Source organism: Chelmon rostratus, chromosome 21 (genome assembly GCF_017976325.1).
Source record: "Chelmon rostratus isolate fCheRos1 chromosome 21, fCheRos1.pri, whole genome shotgun sequence".
Lineage (NCBI taxonomy): Eukaryota > Metazoa > Chordata > Actinopteri > Chaetodontiformes > Chaetodontidae > Chelmon > Chelmon rostratus.
In genome coordinates, this window is record NC_055678.1 from 15428851 (window position 1) to 15449210 (window position 20360).

General features: G+C 41.3%; 1 protein-coding gene across 2 annotated transcripts; it reads left to right on the forward strand.

Annotated features, from left to right (window-relative positions):
- The first annotated feature begins 3429 nt into the window (after positions 1-3429).
- Positions 3430-18956, forward strand: LOC121624678 (SAP30 binding protein). 2 transcript variants are annotated; one of them, XM_041962498.1, is made up of 10 exons: positions 3430-3523; positions 4192-4301; positions 6476-6520; positions 9208-9247; positions 13943-14031; positions 16257-16348; positions 16543-16655; positions 16732-16790; positions 17439-17529; positions 18095-18956. In XM_041962498.1, the coding sequence occupies exons 1-10, from the start codon at positions 3430-3432 to the stop codon at positions 18274-18276; spliced, it is 915 nt and encodes a 304-aa protein (XP_041818432.1). In that variant the 3' UTR covers positions 18277-18956. The 2 variants fall into 2 exon arrangements, with proteins under 2 accessions (XP_041818432.1, XP_041818433.1); XM_041962499.1 differs by having other exon boundaries at positions 18098-18956.
- The last annotated feature ends 1404 nt before the right edge of the window (positions 18957-20360 follow it).

Here is a 20360-nt window from a genome sequence, read left to right on the forward strand (position 1 = left end):
TGGGCTCCACCAACTCATCAGGGAAATAGCTTTAGGTGCTAAATGCAAAGCTGTGTTCTCTAGCTAGTTGCTAACTGTGTCTGACCGCCATGTGGAATTGGAGAGGTCGACAGCAGTCGGTTTATCAGGCTTTTTTTTTTTGCTGAAACCAATTGCCTGCTGCAGCTGGAGGCGAGGTGAGAGCAGGGAGTGAAGTTACGGGCTATGAAACCAAAACAATGTGCTGAAAGAGGCTAAAACTCTTCACAGAGCTGAGGGGAACTGCAGGGTCAGGTGATGCTCGTGTAAAATTATAGGTTTAGATATGAAATGAGACTCTCGACTGACTCGCCAGCATGTGCTAACCCAGCTCCAACCCCCACCTTGTGTCTGCCCCTCCTGCCTCTGCTTTCAGCCACGTTTCTCTTCATGATCGTGCTGTCCTGTGTCCACTGCTGCTGCTGTGGAAAGCCAAAATACCAGGCCTCCAGAGTGCAGCCTCTACAGCCTGTCTGACGCTGAGACACAGACCAGACTCCACCAGCAAATATAACCTCCATCCTTTCTCCTATCCCTCACATAATCACCCGCATGATACATCACCTTTATTTACAATTGAACAGGAAATGCTTTTCAGAATCATCGATTTTTTGGAGGAAATAATCAAAGGAGAGTCATCAAGCGAAGGATGGGGACATATTTCCATGATAATTCCAATTTTCAATGATAATGAAGACTGGATCCCTGATGTAGACAGCCATGCCACTGGAATCCACATAAATCAGCAGAGTGACACACGTCATCAAGATTCATCACAAACGAGGACAATGAAACACTGTGCGGCAGCCTTTTCCAACAACAAAAACAGTACAGTGGAGCAAGGGCTGAAAAGATTGAATGAGAAAGCTGATTTGTATTTGAATGTCACAGTGGGTCTGTTATTGCAAATTAACTGGTTTGGTATCCTGTTGATATTCATCAGGAATGTGAGAAACAGCATGTAAAATGTGCAGACATTCCATCATGTGTATGTGTAAAGGACTTGTACTTTCAGCAGAAACATGCCAGTTTAAAAAGACAGGGCGCCCTCTGCTGGCCCAGTGAAGATAATTATTTTTCCTTTTTTTTTTACTTTCTGTGTCAATGAAAAATATGAGCTGTTCATTGTTTGACACACAGGAGTTACAAATGTATTCTCATCGTATTGTATGATAGAAGTGTATTTTGTGTGGCTTTTTTACTGAAGCAATGCAATATTGTGTTTGTGGATGTAACTGAAGTGTAAATGTTAATTGTATTAAAAAAAACAAATATAACACTGACTTGTTTCTTTTTATAGGATCAAACGTAAAGATTTAACCATCTGCAAAGCTTTATTCCACCAATTGAATCTTCTTTGCACCAAAACAGGATTTGATCTAAGCAGAAAAACACTGCACTGCTGTTTGCATATCTTATCATGAGAACGCTCCTTTGCCTGCACCAGTTAATATTTTGAGTAAACATTAACCAGGACCAGTTGCTTTTATATTGCCCTGCCCACACAGAGCAACTGAATGTGCCACTTGGAAGGCAGAATAACAGCCAGTGCAGTTACAGAAAGCCTCCTCTGTGCACAAACTGGTAGTAAACTGTTATGTCTGGGCTGTAGTCAAACACTTCCAGGGCTGCGAATGGATCAGAATGGCAGCTGAAACCATCTGTTCTCACACACTCAAATACATCCACACAGTTGGGAGTCACTGAGCCGTGAGAGGATCATTTTGTGGGACATGGCCATGGAGAGGTGAGTTTCTGAACAGGAATGTGGTGGGTGACTGGCGCATGCTGATAAAAACATGTTAGCTTTTGAAATGTTTTATAGCTGTTTCAGACATTTTGTCATCAGTAGGTAATGTGGCTCCGCTGGTTGAATAAAGCATTTTTAGTGGCAACTAATGGTGTCCACCAACATTATCTCATCAGTTAATGTCCACATTATCTCTCCGTTTGAGCTTTCTGGTTCATTTCTCCCTGTGCAGTGCGCCAGAGCAGCAGAAACCCATTGTGTCACCTGAGGACTGGGTGGAATGGTTCCTGCACCGGCTGCATCAGGAGCCGTGGGCACTGGGCGGTATTGCGGTCATAGGGCTGTTCGTGCTGACAGTCCTGTCTCTGGTCATCTTCGCTCTGCTCTATGGATGCTTTTGCGGCCCAAAAGTAGAGAACCAGAAGAAGAAGCAGAAGACAAAGTCGCAGGATGGGGTCATCTAAACACGTGTGAAGGGAACTGACTCATACTACAAAATCAATATGGACATGATGGAGAATTTGTCCTTTGGGTCATTTTTAAGATGTGGTGGAAACTGGACCGTGGATTTTTCACTGTTACACATACTGCATATTTAACTTTTTTAATGGTGGATGTTTCTTTGCTGTTTTTCCATTTCTGCATTTGTGACAACACAGTAAAGAACTTCTTTTCAGTTTCATTTTCAAATGTAATTTCCTCAAACTGATACTTGATATGATTTGAGGCACAGCATTCTCTGTCAGACATTTATCCAAAGTCAGTGATTTTCTAAGGTATTTTTTTAAATTAACAAGATAATAAAGTAACAAGCACTCAAACAAGTCACAGATGGTTCAGGCAGTCCAGGTGCATATCTAATGACTTTGTTTCTATGTGTAGTTATTGCCTGCTTCACGGTGAAACTCCCGCTGTTCAAACAAAGGTTGCACATATCTTTTAAGATGTAAATCATCAGATTGGTGCCTGGTTAACAGGAAGCTGCTTGTGGATTATTTCTAAGATGCATCACATGCTTTTCAAATTTGAAAGGCTAAAGTGCAGCAAAGGTGGAGCCTGGGTTGGTGGATGAATGTGCTTGATTGTCTTTTAAAGGAGATTTATTCGTTTTAATGTGACTGTAAGACACAAGAAATGCTACTTTTAATCAGATATGAAACTAGTATGCTTACATATCAATTTCTCCTCTTCTTTGCTCTTTCTGGTGTTGGGGCAGAGCTCTGATAATTGATAATTGTAGTGTTTTGGGTGTGTAGCAGCATATGCTCCAAAATGTGAATACTTAAATGTTTTTTTTCACATTAAACATAACAATGTGTCAAACTCAACACTTCTCCTTCTTATTGCATTATTGCATTATTGCATTTGTGCATATTTTATGCATATATTTGACTGCATGTTAGTTTATTTTATTTTATTATCTTTATTTTATTTTATTATCTCTTTTTTATTATCTTGTTTCCAACGTGGGGGTTGCAATGCAAATTTCGTTGACATTTCCATGCCCAATAACAATAAAGGCAATCTTGAATCTTGAATCTAAACCAGACTGTGCCAAATAACTATAAGGACTACATCTCCCAACGCCATACCGGTGTGCGCGATACAATTTTAGTGACGTCTTTACTCTGCGACCAGGCGTTTATGCGACACATACAGCGATGGCGAGCGGTAAGAAGAGTGCGCTGCTCTCCTCCTTGGCAGATTATGGAGACGATTCAGACCCCGACTCAGACCCCGAACTAGAAGAGACAGGTATATGATAAAAAAATTAATAATTTCGATAGTTCTATGTACAGTGGGCAAAAACCGCTGTCTGTGGCTGTGCGACTCTTACCCCGTGTTTTCATGTGGTAGCTAACGTTAGCTTGTAGCTAACGTAGCTAGTTTACAGAAAACCGTGAACGTTTAAAGTTCCCGCATATACCGTTTTTTCAACATGGTCTTGTTGGTTTTGTTTTGGGCTTGTTGGTTTTTCCTCTTACATAATGTATATAACTGCGTGAAGGTCTCAACAAAAGAGTTTTTTGGTTTTGTTTTGCTGTAAAGTTACTGGTCTCACTTCTTAGCTCCTAGTCCCACCGAATAATGCAATGTTTTTGTTTTTACATCATGAGGGCTTTGGCACACTGTGTGTGTGTGTGTGTGTGTGTGTGTGTGTGTGTGTGTGTGTGTGTGTGTGTGGTAAAATTATGTATGTTGCTATATTTTTTTTAAAGGAGTGTGGCTTTCGGGTGCCTTCCTGTTGCCCTGGTGCAGTGCTAATGGGACTGGCGTGCATTGAAGTTGATGCTGAACCAAGACTTTTCTCTTCCTTCAGTGCCAGCTTCCAGTGATGCTGTTTGCCTCTTCTAGTCATCTGACATCTGCCCTTTTCTTGTGGTCCCTTTGCCCCTGTCTCTTCCTATCGATCTTATCACTAGGGGGTCGTGGAGGAGGTCTGGTATATAGCTATGGTGATGATGACCTGAACCGAACTGAGGGTGTCGATGACAAGGGGTCTGGAGATGAAGACAGCAGAGAGAGCAACTCGGTCAGTATTGGAGTTCTGAATTTTTGAAAATGTGTTTCTCGCCATGAGGAACATGACTTCCTCTAGGTTTTATTTGCACTGACCATTGAGTTGCATTCCACTGAAGTTTGGATTAATGTGTTAAGTGCCAGAAAACGCAGCACACTGGGTGAGGTGTTAGAGAATATTGTGCTTTTTGACATGTTCATGATTGGATTTAAAGTGCCGCTCTGAGTTTTCACTGAACTCTGGGGGGATATATGACGCTCATTGAATTGCATCAATGCTTTTTTGAATGTGGCAAAAGATGCAACGTATTCTAGAGCAGACAGGTTTTTGTGACAAGCGTGTAATCTCCAAAACCGCATCGGTACATGTTAACAGTGCACTGGTATAGGGTGATAGGGATCTTGTCATGTCACCTTCTTTGACATAAAACTCTATAAGTACTAGTACGGCAAAGTCTTTTGAAATTGGACCAGTTTGGATTTTTTTAGCCAAGATGGTCTTAATAATAATAGTCTGCTATTACGTTTAACTGGGGCATGCTTATTTTGTTCAGTATTGAGATCTTGATTTATTATTACACCGTTAATCCTGTATTCATTCATCAATGGTTCAGTTTTTCTTTCACGGGTGAATAAAATCTATACTATACAAAAAGCCTTAGGTAAAAGATGACATGAAATCTTACATAAAATCTGTGTGTCCTCTTAAATCTAAATATGTAAACAATTAGACACAACAACAACAACAGAAATACTACTAATAATGTTAATATAGAATGTGGCTCCATAGAAAATGCTGTTACATTGGGAGATTTGCTGCTACATTCGAGAATGTCACCTTGGGCTTTGACCCAATTTGTGATATTTTTTGGTCGTCTGGCACAGAGCATTACTTCTTTTTAATAGCAAGGGGTCATGATTTCCAATAGTCATTAAAGTATAAAGAAAATCGGATATTTTAAGACAATTGTCTTGTCAAGTGTTGTAGGAAGTAAATCTCTAGTGTGTGTAGCCACTGTAAAGCACACGCTACAGGGAGTGTGTTATAATAGTCAGGAAACAGATAAACTCAAAGCACTCATGTGCGTGAGTCAGGGGTGGAATCAAAGAATGGTTGAATAATTCCCAAATAATAATTCTACAAATTGCGTACAGTTTGCATATATGAAGTAGTAAAACATATTAGAGTTAATAATGAATCCAATACAACATTACTGCCTCATCAAAAACCATACAATTGCATCAGTGTTTCATCTCTGATACAGTGTCAGCAACAATTAAACATGAATTTTACACAAAGGATGTACTCTATGTTCTATTAGTTTACAGTGAAGTGAGGTTTTAATTATTCTGAATACTTTAGGCTGTCAACTTTTACCATGATGTACAAAGCACTCTCACATCCTTCCACAGTGTCGGGCAGTAATGACATGTTCAAAAGCCTTAATTAAAGGAGCGATTTAGTGTTGTACTTTCTTAAAGTTGTGTAACCCACAAGAGAAGGATTCAGAGATGCTGAGATATCCTGACCATTAGTCCTTAGTATGGGTCAGCCTCCAAAAGCACTGAATCCTACATTTCCCATAATGCAGCTCACCAGCATCAGCCTAAATGGCCACTTCTTTTAAACCCCTTACATACACATTACACATTATTAGTGCAGGTTTTCTAAAAAAAAAAAAAATAGAAGTCTTTAGTCCAAGCCAAGATAACCTTGGTGACTTCATCCCCTCTGGTGGCTGAATGGTTACAGTGACTGCCGCATGGCTGCTGCCACATTTGTGGTTTCATCATATAATACCCTTCTCTCGCCCCTGTTTCCTGCCTGCCTCTGCCTCTACTGTCCAGTAAAGGACAAAAATACAATAAAAAGGTATTTTAAAGAAACTTCCTGAAGAGCCATGATAGACATTATGCAGACTACAGATTATACATTATACTACAGACTGATGACCATCACATGTAAAATTGGCAGAATGCCCTTTTTAAGTTACTTCTGAACAATCCAAAAATACATTTGTGCTTTTTTTGTGAAAGACTTGAAGGCCTTGTTGTACTAGAACAGTTTTGCAGTCAGTTGCTGGGTGCTGGTTGTCATCCGGTCTGTATTGCTGCTTGGTTCCTCCTCCTGGTCTAATCTCCTTTTGATCCTTATGGTGTTAACCCTCTGCATTTTTGTTTTTATAGGAAATGGACGAATCTGACGAGGGGAGGGACGCAGATGATGTTGAGGTATTTGAACACCCACCTGGTGTGGGATGGATTGGATTTGGAAAAGGTTCAAGCCTGATTAATTTCATTTCTTGTATGACTAACCAAAAGGGATGGCACTTTTGAAGCTGTCACCTGCTATAAAGGAGCACGTCACTAGATGGTGCTGTTGGTTTTTGTATGTCAGACGAATGTTCAAATAGCAAGTGAGACACTTAAGTCAGGTAAGACCAGGTCAGTGATTTGTACTTAAGTATGTTCCAAGCTGCTTGACTGATGCATCTTAATGTGAGTCTTAAACTTCTTCTGAAGTGAAGAGCTCAGCCAACAGTGTTGTTTTTCAGAGCACACTGCTTGGGCCTGCACGCCATACTAACCCCACCCTGTGTGTCTATGTGTTGTAAAGCCATGTGAGCTGAACAGCATGCCAGCTTCCTGCTGCGCTGTTTGGTACAGGTCAGTGAGTGAGTCACAAACCTAACAAACAGAAGCAATAAAATTAGATGATGTCTGCTCTGTCTGAGGATTTGTTTTACTACCTGTCTTTGATTGATTTATTCTCAGTAGTTCTCTCTCTTCAGTATGACATGTCATGAAGCAAAGATAACAGCACCGGCAATATGAACGTTTAGTGATTTGTTAATTGGAATGGTGCGTCATGATGTGATTTCCCAATAATGAGTCAATAGTTGACTGACTCATGTCATATTTATTGTAACCTTTAGCAGCAGAAGACTGATGTTTAACCTTACACTGGTGTTTTGGCTCAGTTTTAGATTTATTATTAATGAAAGAGAAGGTTTATATTAGCTCTCGCTCTGTCCTCCCACCTCATTACTCTCCCTTGCAGTTTCTTATCTATTGACTGTTAATGGCAGCTGCTATTTGGTTTTGATATAGTTCTGGCTAACTGTAGATAAGAAGGTCAACGCACAATAATTGGGACTATTTAGCTGGAGCAATTGAATACTCAGGAAGTCTCTGAAACATTGCTAGGTTACATTGGGAAGGAGCATTAGTTTTGTTTAGACTTGCAGACGGTGGTGTGATTCAAGTGTTTATCTTTACAGTATAGTTTGGCATCAACTATACTTTGGTTTATGACCCAATAACGAATTGTTTGCACTAACAAGCTATGATGGGGAACCATGTAAATATTGCACCTGTTAAACATCAGCATGTTAGCATTGTCACTGTCAGCATATTAGCATGATGATGTTAGTACTTGTCTAAAAGCACCAATGTGCCATAGTTCTGTAATTAGAAAAATAACAGTAATTTTGTTTTAAAACATGTTTATAGGAGCCCTTTCATAACGGTGGGGTATTCATGAGAAACAAGTGAAAAACAAAATGTATATAAAACAGAAAGATAGAAACAGCTGTACTTTCAGAGGTAATCTAATAAAACAGCGTTACAATAAATCCTACCATGATGTAAATGAGCTTTCTGTTTTTGGAAAGACTGGGTTAGAGGTATTGATTCCACTCTGGTGATTTTGAAGGCTGTAGTTTGTAGTGCTGTTGAGTTGGACTGCATTATATTTTATCGACCGTCGTCAAAAAAATAAACACATAGGAACCCACTGAGAAAATGAGCTGTTGTAACTTCTGTTTTGATTTGAAATGTTGCAGTACAGGATGTGTTGTCAAAGTCAAACTGTGACTTAAAGGTTTTTCTCAAGTTTTGGTGTTTTGATGACAACAGTTACGCGTTCAGAAGAACAGCTAAATGTTATCTTTTTGTTTCCACACATTTTCCGTCACTGCCATGCCGAGCTGGTGTTGTTGAGGCATTTAGCAAAATGCTTCCGGTTTGATTATTCCTTGAGTTTTCAGAAAGGCAGCTTGACTGAGAATTTAGCTAAATTAAAATTCTTTATTCAGAAAAACCTTGAAGACACTGAATCATACCAGCTCCAGAGCTGCAGTGCTGTAGTGTATTGTGGCCTCTGAACGTCCTGTGAAGGGCAGCCAAATGGTAAAGAAACCTCAGACGTGGATCAGTGAAACGAAAAGTGTTCTATTTGTTCTGTCCCAAGCAGCAGGTGCCATTTATTTATTTTTTTGGTTTGGATTTGTGCCAGTGGGCTCTGCTGTGCCTCCATGTCTTTTGTCCACCTCCTTCTCCTTCTCCTCCGCCTCCTCCTCCTTGTGATTTGGCCAACTTCAGGACAATTCTTTGATGTGCCCGTGCAGTTGCTAGGTGACGACGTGATGCCCGTGAATAACAGCACTGTTCCTTTGTGCTGGACCTGCGGTACGCCCACAGTGCTGGCACAACAGGCGGCATATTTCAGAGGCAGTACAAAACTCCTCCTCCCGCCGTGCTCAAGCATTCACTGGAAACTGCCTAGATTTACTATTCTGGTTTCTATCACTTCTTTGAAACTATTCTCCTGTCAGCCTCTATTCTGTGCAGTCTGTTGTATTAGCACCTATTTGATTTGTAGGTGTGAGGTACAAAAAGGAGTCAGCTTTTTTCCCCCCAGCTTCACATCTTTCACGAGAACTGCCAGTTCACTTGTAATCCACTGTGATTAACTATATTCAAGATGGGAATAAGGTTTAATAACATCCACCACTGGTGAAGTTAATATTTCCCTCCAGCACTGTTATTACATTCTCCTGTCCAAAGGAGACCTAAATATCCCATGTATCTCTCTTTTTCTCTCCTCTTTCCCTCTCTTCCCTCTTCTTTCTTTACAGATCCCAGAAGTAGAAAGAAAGGACCCCAATGAGTTAGTTGGTGAGTACATATATGCTTATGCATACATGCATATTTTCGAATGACTCTCAAAAGATAAGCTGGCAAGCCAACAATGAATTGATCCTACTAACAGGTATTGTGTCTGTATCCAAAGCCTGCCTGACTTACCTTACTCCTCTGTGCCATAGAGCTCCAAACTCTTGAAAACACATCAGTGAGCCACACTGTTGCACTGACCGACATGTTCCTTGAACACACACTGTAGTTTATTTCAAGTCAGTTCCACACCAAATGTGTAAAACAAGGTATCTGCAGGTTTTGGAAAGTCTTCCCTCAAAAAAAAAACAAAAACAAAAACAAAAAAACATGCAAGTTAACTTTTGTCAGAACCAAAACCTTCAGAAAACACTGCTCACACAGCACATAATGAGCAAGTTTCAATTAGCTAAATTCAGCTCAATTTAGCTTAAAAAAGAAAAATGTTCTGTTTAAAAGAATAAATCAGTTTTTCTGCTGCTTATCTGGGTCCAAATCATATTCATTTAGTTAATTATATCATTAGGAAGTCTTGTTATATACTGCTGGAAAAAATGTGATTTAATAATGATTAAGTCTGGGCCCTATTGTCCCTGCTGATTTTCCATCATACTTTAATATTTTGGGCAGTATGATCATGGCATTTCATTCTATGTGGTATTAAAAAGGTCTTTAAAAAAATCTTGGGCTTGGGGCCTGAGTGCCAGGATGTAGGAAAGTCAGACAGTATTGGTTTTAGTCTTTGATGACAGTAAGCTCATATAACACCCTCTTCTGGATGATTACACATGCATAGCAAAACAAGTATAGTGTAAGATACAGTGTAAGAATCAGACATTTACTTTTTATTGAGTAGCTTGGGTGTTGGTGCAGTAAATGTACTTTATGAATCACTAACTAGTGCCAGGGGCTTTATAAAAGCCTCTTTGTCCAATGAGTGACAGATGGTTTATGAAGGTCTAACCCAGGGAGCTGGCAGTGGTTAGTGAGTAATGACTGACCTGTACAGGTGTGTAAGTGAGCATCAGCTCAGACAGGATATGAGTGATAAGGGGAGCGGCGTTTTTCACACCAGTCTGTTAGACCTTTCACTTTTGGCACTCACAGTTCCCTCCCTGCTGTTAAAGCGGCCCATGGCTGGATGCAGATGATGGCACAGATTATGCAATGCAGCCCTCCATCATCACTGCAAAATAACACCTGAAAAACGTTACATGTAGTGATGTGTTGCAGTCGGGGCGTAGAACATAACCTGACCTCAAACATGACATGCTAAGATTTGTATGGTCAAAGGTCTCTGTAACCACACAAAACATAAGTCAAGAATTCATGTGCTAATTTGGAAATTTTCACACAAATGTCTCACAGGATAAAATGAACTGATGCCATTTTATATCCAAAAGATCAAAGGTCAGCTTCCCTGTGACGGCAAAAAAAACTTTTCTGGCCATTATTCAACACCATAACTCAGGAACAGAAGTGGAGATTGTGACCACATTTCACATTTGGTCAGACACTGAATTGCTGACTCTAATCTTGGGCGTCCACCTTGAAACAGTGCTGATTGTATAGATCTTCTGTGCTGCTGGGTTGAAGATGTGTGTGAAGCATTCACGTTCTACAGTTTATAGCTTATTCTTCTTTGCAGCAACAGCAGCATCCATATTTGAAGTATTGTAGTCCACCACAAGCTCATTGGCTCTGCTGATACTGAGCTTCAGCTGATTTTTGTTGCGCCATGTGATGAAGCTCTCTATCAGCCCTCTGGACTCTTCTGGAAAAGTAGTCTCTAAGTGAAGACGGGATGTTTCTCACTGGAAATTATTCAGTCTGGACACACATGGATGGAAAAGCAGCTTAGTTGATGGGTGGAGGTGAACCTCTGTGAGGCAGTAATTCTAGTTTTGAAAGGAATGTCTCAATGAATCCAAGGAGGAGACAAACTAAATGAAAATAAGATTATAACACTTTTTTGCATCCTTGCATGCTGTCATTAAGTGTTTTAAATTAGATGCCTTCGTTTGGACTCGCTACAACATGCTCCGTGGGAGAGACGGCAGCAACTGTGTGAACTTGATGGCTTCTGCCCACAGATTTGCTCCCTCCATCATCATCCTCATTTCTCTCTTTTGGTTTGCTGCAGCCAAAAAAGAGAAGCCACTAAGGAAAGGGAAATGCACGAGGGCAAATCACCATCTGTGCTCTGTAGTGGCTCGTAGTGTGTGACTCATAGCTTAGGCCCGGACACTTGACATTACTGCAGCGGAGCTCGGCTCCTCTTTCTTGTCTGTCAGTAAATGTCACAGTGCGTCTGGCGAAAGGCCTCTCGTCAGCAGGCTGAAGACAGCTCTTTGTCTGTTCGCTGAAGGGACAGGCATTGTTTCTCTGTCCAAAAAAAGACCCTCGGGGCACAGATTGTGACTTTCTGTCTGTTTTTCGGGAGGGCAGATGGTAATTTTGCTGCAGAGTATAATCTCTTCTCTGTCTGTTCATGTCCTTTCTGACAGCGCTGCTGTTACATGAGAATATTCCTCTCACACTGAGCTGAATTATAAGCAGGGATATTTATTACACAGGCTGTGATTTATTCATACTTTCTCTGCTACTCTGGAGGCTACAGTTTATTTTAGTGTTTAAATTAGAGTTTGTCCAACAAGGCTGCAAAATTATCACCTAAATCTCTTGTTGTCAAGAGAGGATTAGCAGGCTTCCACAGCACTAACACCCTGTTGCAGCTACAATGTGTAATTGTCTGTGACAGTGTGTGCGTGTGTGTGTGTGTGTGTGTGTGTGTGTGTGTGAGAGAATTAAATGAAATACCAAGCTGCCACCTAATGCCTGTGACTCATTGGACTTGCCTTGTCAGGTTTTTTTTTATAGTTGGAGGCTACAGTATTTTCTGTGTTTTTGAAATATGGGGTGTACAGACTAGTTACGTGTATGGAACCATGTAACTTTATGTAAATGTATACCTGTACACTTTTTGCTGTCAAGAAAGTGTGTGAGCCTGCATACATACATGCTTAGCATTACTTATGCATGTAGCCAATAAAGGCAACGCGCTGCCCCTCCTTTGCCTTGGTGGGTAGCAAACGGAGGACCTCCTGCTCCTGCACAGAACTTTCCAGACGTAAAGGAGATCAGGGTGGCTGGTCAGTGTCCATGTGTTTGGATCTGTGGTCCCACATGATCAGCAGACCAAGAAAAACAGCACAAATGGTGAAGGGAGGGACTGCTGGAAAGAGTGTATAGTGTATAGCGTCCCGTCTGCGCACTAACACAAAAGGTTCAGCTCTGGCACAGTCCCACAGAGGTTGCTTCACTGTAGACTGGCAATGATTGTGTGAACAGACAGACAGTATTATAGCCAGCATATAGAAAAGGGTATACAGTACAGCTACTTCACCTCACTGACGGTCTTCAATTGTTGGTGCTACACGTGTTTCAATTGGTAACAAAAGAATTGAGACTGAATTAGCTGGGCAATATATTGGATGATATTAGCTTTTTGCATATATATATATTTTATTTCAGCCAATAAGTACCAAGGAAATACTGTCCTGTTTGCTTGAGGTAGTTTAGAAACTGTGTCTCCATGGTATGATTTACTGACCACAAACACTGTCATGTTTTTGTTTTGTTTTTTTGCGCCTCGCTGGCAACGTGGTTCTGGTAATGCTGGTCTGTCTGGCATTCTACCAATTGTCTTATGTTTTATTCACAGTGAAATGTCAAGACAACTATTTCATGGATTGCCATGAAATTTGATCCAGACATTCATGTCTCCCTGAGGTGTAATTGTAATGATTTGGCGGACGTGAACTTTTTATCTCGTACCACCATCACTTTAAAATGTAGCTTAAATTTATCCACTACTTTGGTTTGTGATCAAATGCCTTCAGAACAAGTGTTATTGGTCAGGCTATAGTATTGAATTTTGATAACCAGAACGAGTCAGGGCTTTATGGAAAGACATTCCAAGAAATGTTGGCAATCGAAACCTGCAGTGAAAGTGGAAGATGTAGTTAAAGAGCAGAACTCTGAAAACACCAAATTCTCCTAGATACAGTTCATCACAGAAAGCTGATACTACATAGTGCAAGAGTTATGTGATTGTGGAATTTTCCGCAGAATGGCTGTAAAGACTATCTGTCTGACTGGGATAAGAGTGACACTGAAGGAATGCCTGGCCTGCAGTCAGAGAAAGCAGAGAGAGACAAGTCAAGCAGGGAGAGCAAAACAAGGGACGGGTCCAAAGGGAGGGAATGAGGGAGGGAGGGAAGAGGAGCCTCCCTTCTCCTTACAAGCCCTAACAACAGCCACTCCCTGCCTAGGACGTGCACTCCTCATACCACACTGTCCTATAAAACCGCTGGTACACATGCAGGACTATGATGAACAACAGGATGCTCAGGAATTCACCAGCAATGTTTTCTTATCACACTGTGAACCTTTGTCTCATTGAATGAGGTGGTTCTCCAGTGCATATCCATATCCCATCTTCCCTCTTATTTTGTCATCCAATCATTCAAACACTAAAACAGATTCGGCTCTCCCGCCTCGCTACGTTTGTGTAACAGTGGTTTTGTACTTAATCCTTATTCGGCATGTAAAGACATGCAAGACAGAGCAGAGAGGGGAAGCTGCTCAAGTGAAAACATATAAGCGCTCATGTTTATGTTTCTGTCTTCTTGCCAGCTTTGTTCTCAGAGAAGGTGAGGAACATGTCACCAGATGAGATCAGGATCCCCCCCGAGCCCCCCGGACGCTGCTCGAGCCAACTACAGGTAGACACACCTCCGCTGTTGAATGAGCATTTAACCACATCCCTTTCATTGCAAAGCTATTCTTGGAGCACACTATTTATTTAAACACATTAAACTGCCACTATCGTCTCGTGCGAGCAGTTTTTATATCCCCTCAGAGGCCACAGTTATGTCTGCTAATCAGACCAGGGGAGAGGGCATGGGGGTAAAGCTGGGGTTGTGGGTTTCTGAGAGCTTGATAGAATAGTCATGGTGCCCTGAGTTGTGTGGTTCAGCATGTATGTAGCCTTGTTTTATGCGCTGGATAAACACTTTCCAGGTAGTAAAGTTAAAAGATGAAGACTTGTCTTTGGCTCCTAAAGTGGGATGTTGGTTTCATAAGCAGACACACAGTCTGCACTCGTCCCTTTGGCATATGTACAAGGTTTAGAGTTTGGAGTTCAAGATGAAGAGTATGGAGGACTAAAAGCCACCTCATACGGAGTCTAACCATCTTGATGCAGTCAAAATAACCTGTTCTCCACGCCAAGTGAATCATTTAGAAGTTCCCTCGTTCCCTCTGCGGGTTAGAAATAAATTCTGGTGGCTACATAAATTCTCCCCTCTGTAATTAAACCATCATACAGTGTCATCTTCTATCAATTCTATCAATCAGCAGCTCTGCTCTCTTTCTGCCTTGCTGTTGTGCATTTGGTGCATCTAACTGCAGTAAGGGCTGTTCTGAGAGGAGCTGAGGCAGGTCAGGACACAAGCCTGACTTAGTAAGTGAACAGCTCAGCAATAATACCCGCTGGGCTGACACTCCTATCACCCATCAGATGAACAACTAATGATTCACCTTCACCAGAGCAGCCTTGGTTACCCTGCCTTAAGGTCATGGTGGAGAAGAGAAACATTTATGCTTCAAATAAGTTCCTTACAGTTAGTTGGCTTTTTTACTGTCATTTCACCGTTTGCTGGGATGAATCCACTTCATGAACAGTTTCCAAGATGTCTTTTGCAGTCATGCCCTCGAGATTAGAACATGAGATGTTCTGACTGCAAGAATCCATTAGCTCAGGACCTCTGGGAGCCTCATGTGTGTCTGCAGAAAAACAACAATCAGTTGTTGTTTCAAATGCCTAAAATGGCCCGTGTTTACATTTACCTGACGAGGACCTCAGGATGCTGTGTGTGTTATGTCTCTTGTCCGTCAGAAGCAAATGTGGAAGTAGCATGACATCACAATGGCACAGCAACACTTCATAGGAAGCAGGTACAGGCAGATGGTTGGGTCAGCAAACACTGTGACTTTCCCATGGCACCCCTTTGTTCACTTCCTCTTTCCTATGAACAGTCAATATTGGTTTTAGAGCTGAAACATCAAACTTAAAAAAAACACATAATCCTGCATTTCCCATAATACTGTTCTTTCGGTAAATGCTCTCTGTGGTTAAAACCCACACTTTCAAACTTTTGTGAGCCCAGTTTGTAAAACAGTCTTTCTGTTGTAAGTTTATAGTCTTCAAGCCCAAATTGACATGACATCATCAGGCTTATTTTTTTAGCCCTTTTCCAGAGCCACAAAGTACATTATAAACCCCTTTTAACAGGCGTCTCTCCATGATGATGAAATTTATGTGTGAAAGAGTGCCCCTTTAACTGACTAGTCAGCAGACACTGATGGGCAACAATTTTGATAGTCTGTTACACCATTTATCAACAGACATGTCATTCAGTCACTCAAATGTAGGGCCTTTTTTTACATTCATGTAAATTGAATGTCTGTTTTGTATGGTGGATTGGGCAAAACAAGCACTTTGAAGAGATTTAGATATTAAATGATGTTTTATGTACTGAACAATCGAAACAGAAAAAGTGACTAGATTATGATCATGCAAAATAATCTAACTGGAGGGGTTAGCTTTAGTTAATTTATTTTAGCCATGGTTTTTGCTAAACTAAAGGTACTTTGTGGAGTTTTTGACCACTTGTAGCACTGCAAGAGTACTAGCAACCAAACATAGATGTCGACAATACAGGTTAAAACATTCCAAATGAATCAGCATTGGCAGATGTTTTGATAGGAAATGAATGCAGCTTTGTTGAACTTCGAGGATGCACATTTTGATAAGAAACACAGAAAGTAAACATAACTTTTGTTTTCATGAAAACTCAGGGTAAAGGAGGTTGACTCGACGTAGCTTCATCCCCTTACAGTGAGAGCTGACACCCTGTCCTTGATTGACTTGTTTGTTTTCTAACAGGACAAGATCCACAAGCTGTACGAGAGGAAGCTCCATGGAGATTTTGACACAAACAGCCACATCCAGAAAAAGAAAGAATTTAGAAACCCAAGGTATGCAGCTAAGCTGACGAACGCACCCAAACCAATCAACACACACACACAGATGGAGTGATATTTACACATGATACCAGGTCCACTTTTTAGTGTAATCACTTGCAAATTCATTCATTTTCTCTGGCTATGAAACAAAATTAACAGCAAATGTTTTCAAGTGTCTCACTATGTTTTTTGGGGTTTCGTTTCAGCATTTATGAAAAGCTCATTCAGTTCTGCGGTATAGATGAACTGGGAACTAACTACCCAAAAGACATGTTTGATCCTCATGGCTGGTCGGAGGACTCTTACTATGAAGCTCTAGGTAAGCTACTTTCAGTCTTCCTCATAGCTCTATTAAGTTAGAACTCAGCACTCATCTATGTGTCTCATCCTTTCAGCCAAAGCCCAGAAAGTGGAGATGGACAAACTGGAGAAAGCCAAGAAGGAGCGGACCAAGGTGAGTCTAACACAATTTTAAAAAAGGGGGAGGGGGGGAGTATTCAGCCGTCAGTTCTTTTCCCTGTTTGCGTCAGGGGCAAGTCTCCACCAGCTGCAGTTCATTTCTACTCTGCCTTCTTTATCAGACACGCAGAAGTCGGCACTGCCAAGTTCAGCTCTCATAGCTGCAGCTCAGGCCCAGCCCAGTGCAGCTGTACAGCTCAGCAGTGCCCAGTAGTGTTTTCCACCAGGTTTCCCTGTGATTACACACATCTTCAGCAGCAGTTCAATTAAACACACCTGAATGTGCCAGCCATTCTCACTTTTTGTATTTACCTCTGAAATAATGATTCAGAGGTATGTAGCGTGTCAGTGCTGGGACTGAATGTGATAGACATCTCCTAGCAACCTGTTCACATGGACAGTAAACAGCATGATACATGCTGCTATCATCAGCAACAGACTGAACTTGAATGAACATGTAGGTTACAGCTGCTGTATTATTGTCTATTGTGAAATGTAGTCAGTGATATGCAGGCTGCAGCACAGTTAACATAAGTGGACAAAGATTCTTGACGTGAGAATGAAACTTGACAAAGGAAATAATCATTTTCTTAGTTGATTTAGTATAAATATACTGCTCATTTCATTGCATCAATATTCACAGATTGAATTCGTCACTGGGACTAAGAAGGGAACCAACCCCTCCAGCACAGCAGCCTCCACCACCAGCAACACCACCACCACCACAGCCACAGGTAAATATCCACCACTGCAACACCTCACAGCTTGATTCCTCTGACCCATTATAATCCTGTAACGTTTAAATATAGCCTTCATGGAATATTTAGAGGACAGAGACCCAAGTGTGAATTCCAAAAAGCCACAATTTCCACAGATGGATGAAGCTTTAGATTAAAGGAGCTCTGTGGAGTTTTCTTGAAACAAACAAAAGCTGTATTTAAATTATGCATTTCTCACTAGAGCACACAGTGCACATCATTGAAGTCTAACAAACATGTTGTTTCTTTCCTCATGAAACATTTGTGAAGTGGATTTTAAAATAAAGATTTTCAATTGTACATTGTTTAAATCCATGTTTGCTAGCTGTCCGCTGTTTTATTTGGATTGTGCACTTGCATGTGCACAATACAAACAGAGCTAAAAACATTTCACAGATCATCCTAGTGGTCAAAACACTTCTGGGTACCTTTATGTCAAGTGATGTCAGGCCTGTCCTCAGCATAGTGCCACGCAGCCCTGCCTGTGATTTCACTCCTGTGCTCACATCACTCACTCCTCTCCTATGTTAACTGTCGTAAGCAGAGGCCCAGAAGAGGAAAAGCAAGTGGGACTCTGCAATCCCCGTGACCCTGGCCCAGCCCACCATCATCACCACCACCGCGACCCTGCCTGCTGTCGTCTCCGTGACAACCACTGCCAGCGGCACCAAGACCACCGTCATCTCTGCAGTGGGCACCATCCAAAAGAAGGCAAAGCAGTGAGCACAAACAATGGGCAGAATCATTCAGTCGTTTGTGTATAAGAGTGAGCGATCGAAACAGTGACCAACATGAAGCTGGAAGACCCGTGTTGTCCTGTGGTTACTATATATGTACAAAGATGCAGAGAGAGGACAAATGAACCGATGGACAATTGGTGTACCTTTTTATAACCAACCTACAAATGCTCTCTGCTCCACATGGACAAATCTAAAGACTTTACTGCCTTCTATCTCTGGGATTGTATCTGCACTACTGCATCATAAAGCCAAATTCACAGTTTGGTGAAAATACTCATAGCGCTGTGAATCTGAAGGTGTGCCGCTCTCATGCTGATGAAACCCGTCTGTCATTCATTTTTTTTAATGTATGTTGGCAACAGTTGTTAGTCTAAAACAGTTGAAGAGAACAATAGCGTGACAATGGTTTAATAAGAAAAAGGGTCCCAAACAGACCTGTGAGAGATATCTGAAAATGGGGTTATTTTTCTATCCATAGTTCTGGTGCGGTGTTTTCATGCCTCCTGTACCAGTTATGTGTAATAGCTTGACATGTGCATTTGTTTTCCAGCCATTTTTTTTTTCATCATTGGCATATTGACGTCTCTAAGGTAAGATTTTTTTACACTTGTACATATGTATTGATGGTAAGGTGAATAAATGGATCAGATGTTGCCTTTTTGAGATGCATTGTTGTCTCTTTTTGTCATTTCCATAAAGCACGACACTGAGGTTGCTTCATACCAAAAGTGAAGGCTTCTTCTGAGAGAAACAGGTTGGCATTCACTAAACTATTCAGACCAGATGAGGACAAAATACCTTCTGTTGTTTCACTGTTGTAACGAAGTTCTACATCTTCGTGTTTTGCAACAGAAATGAAAGGACACCTCTTTTATTGGGAAAAAGCTCTATTGACTGCAGCCATTGGCCTGAATCTGGGCTGAAGAATCTCTTTGGCTCTGTTGCTGATACCCACAACACACACACACACACACACACACAGAGAGTCTTTGGCTTTTCTCTCAGGGAATGCATATGGGCTTCAGGTGGAGTTTTGACATCATGCTCTTCCTCACCTCAGTCTCCACATCTGACTTCTGTCTGGAGGTGTGTGAGTAGGCCAAAGTTCCCCACTGACTCGTGCCTATGTGAAACGAGCCATTGAAAATTAGAGCTCTTCCCACTTGTTTACTGTTACAGGCTGCAAATATTTCTCTCATAGCCTTTCACACTGGAAGAATATAAAATTGGGTGCAGTCTTTTAACTAAACACTGAAAATATGCAAAGATTGCTTTCTTATGCTCAAATTGTATTTATCTAAACCAGACCCTGTAATCCCAGTGATTTTAAACTCACAAAGATGCACGGTGCCTATCACTTCGGAGGATTAAGAGGGTCGCAAAAAAAATGGCCCAAATCTCCAGTGAGACCTGGGTGTGATACTGGTCCATACAGAGTGTTTAGAGAACAGATTGTGGCATAGCCCTGAATCATTACGACCATTGAATCATACACATGTTTGGCTGCTGAGCCATGACAGTAATCATACACTTGGTACAGTAGGTGAACAAACGTTCATGTTCTTCCTTGGAGCTGGACATGTTTCTGCAGATCCTGGAATTCAAATACAGCACTAAAAATACTCTCCCAGAATGATTTAGGATGGAGAAAATACAATGTGTGCAGCCCGTTGGATGTTTCAAATGTTTGTTTCTTAAAAAAAAAAAAGTTATGTTAAAAATATATTTATTCTCTCTGTAATTGATTGAACTCTGAACACTGCAAGGCAAAAGCTGCTCACAGACATTGGACTTAATTGGGCTTTTCAGTTATGCACAAATATAAATTGTTGTAAACCCAAACTACTTGATAAATGCTGCTAGGTGTGATAAAGCCGAAAATTCTCCTTCCCCACACGCTGTGTTCAACAGCACATGTGATACAGAAAGCACGATGAGGTGTGATAAGGTGTGTGAGCCGCGTCCAGCAGGCACACAGGATGCCCCTGGAGGAATGTTCGCAGGGTGATTCACGCCAACGGATCCGCATCACTGCAGGTGTGCGTGTGTGAACGCGAGCGAGGGAGC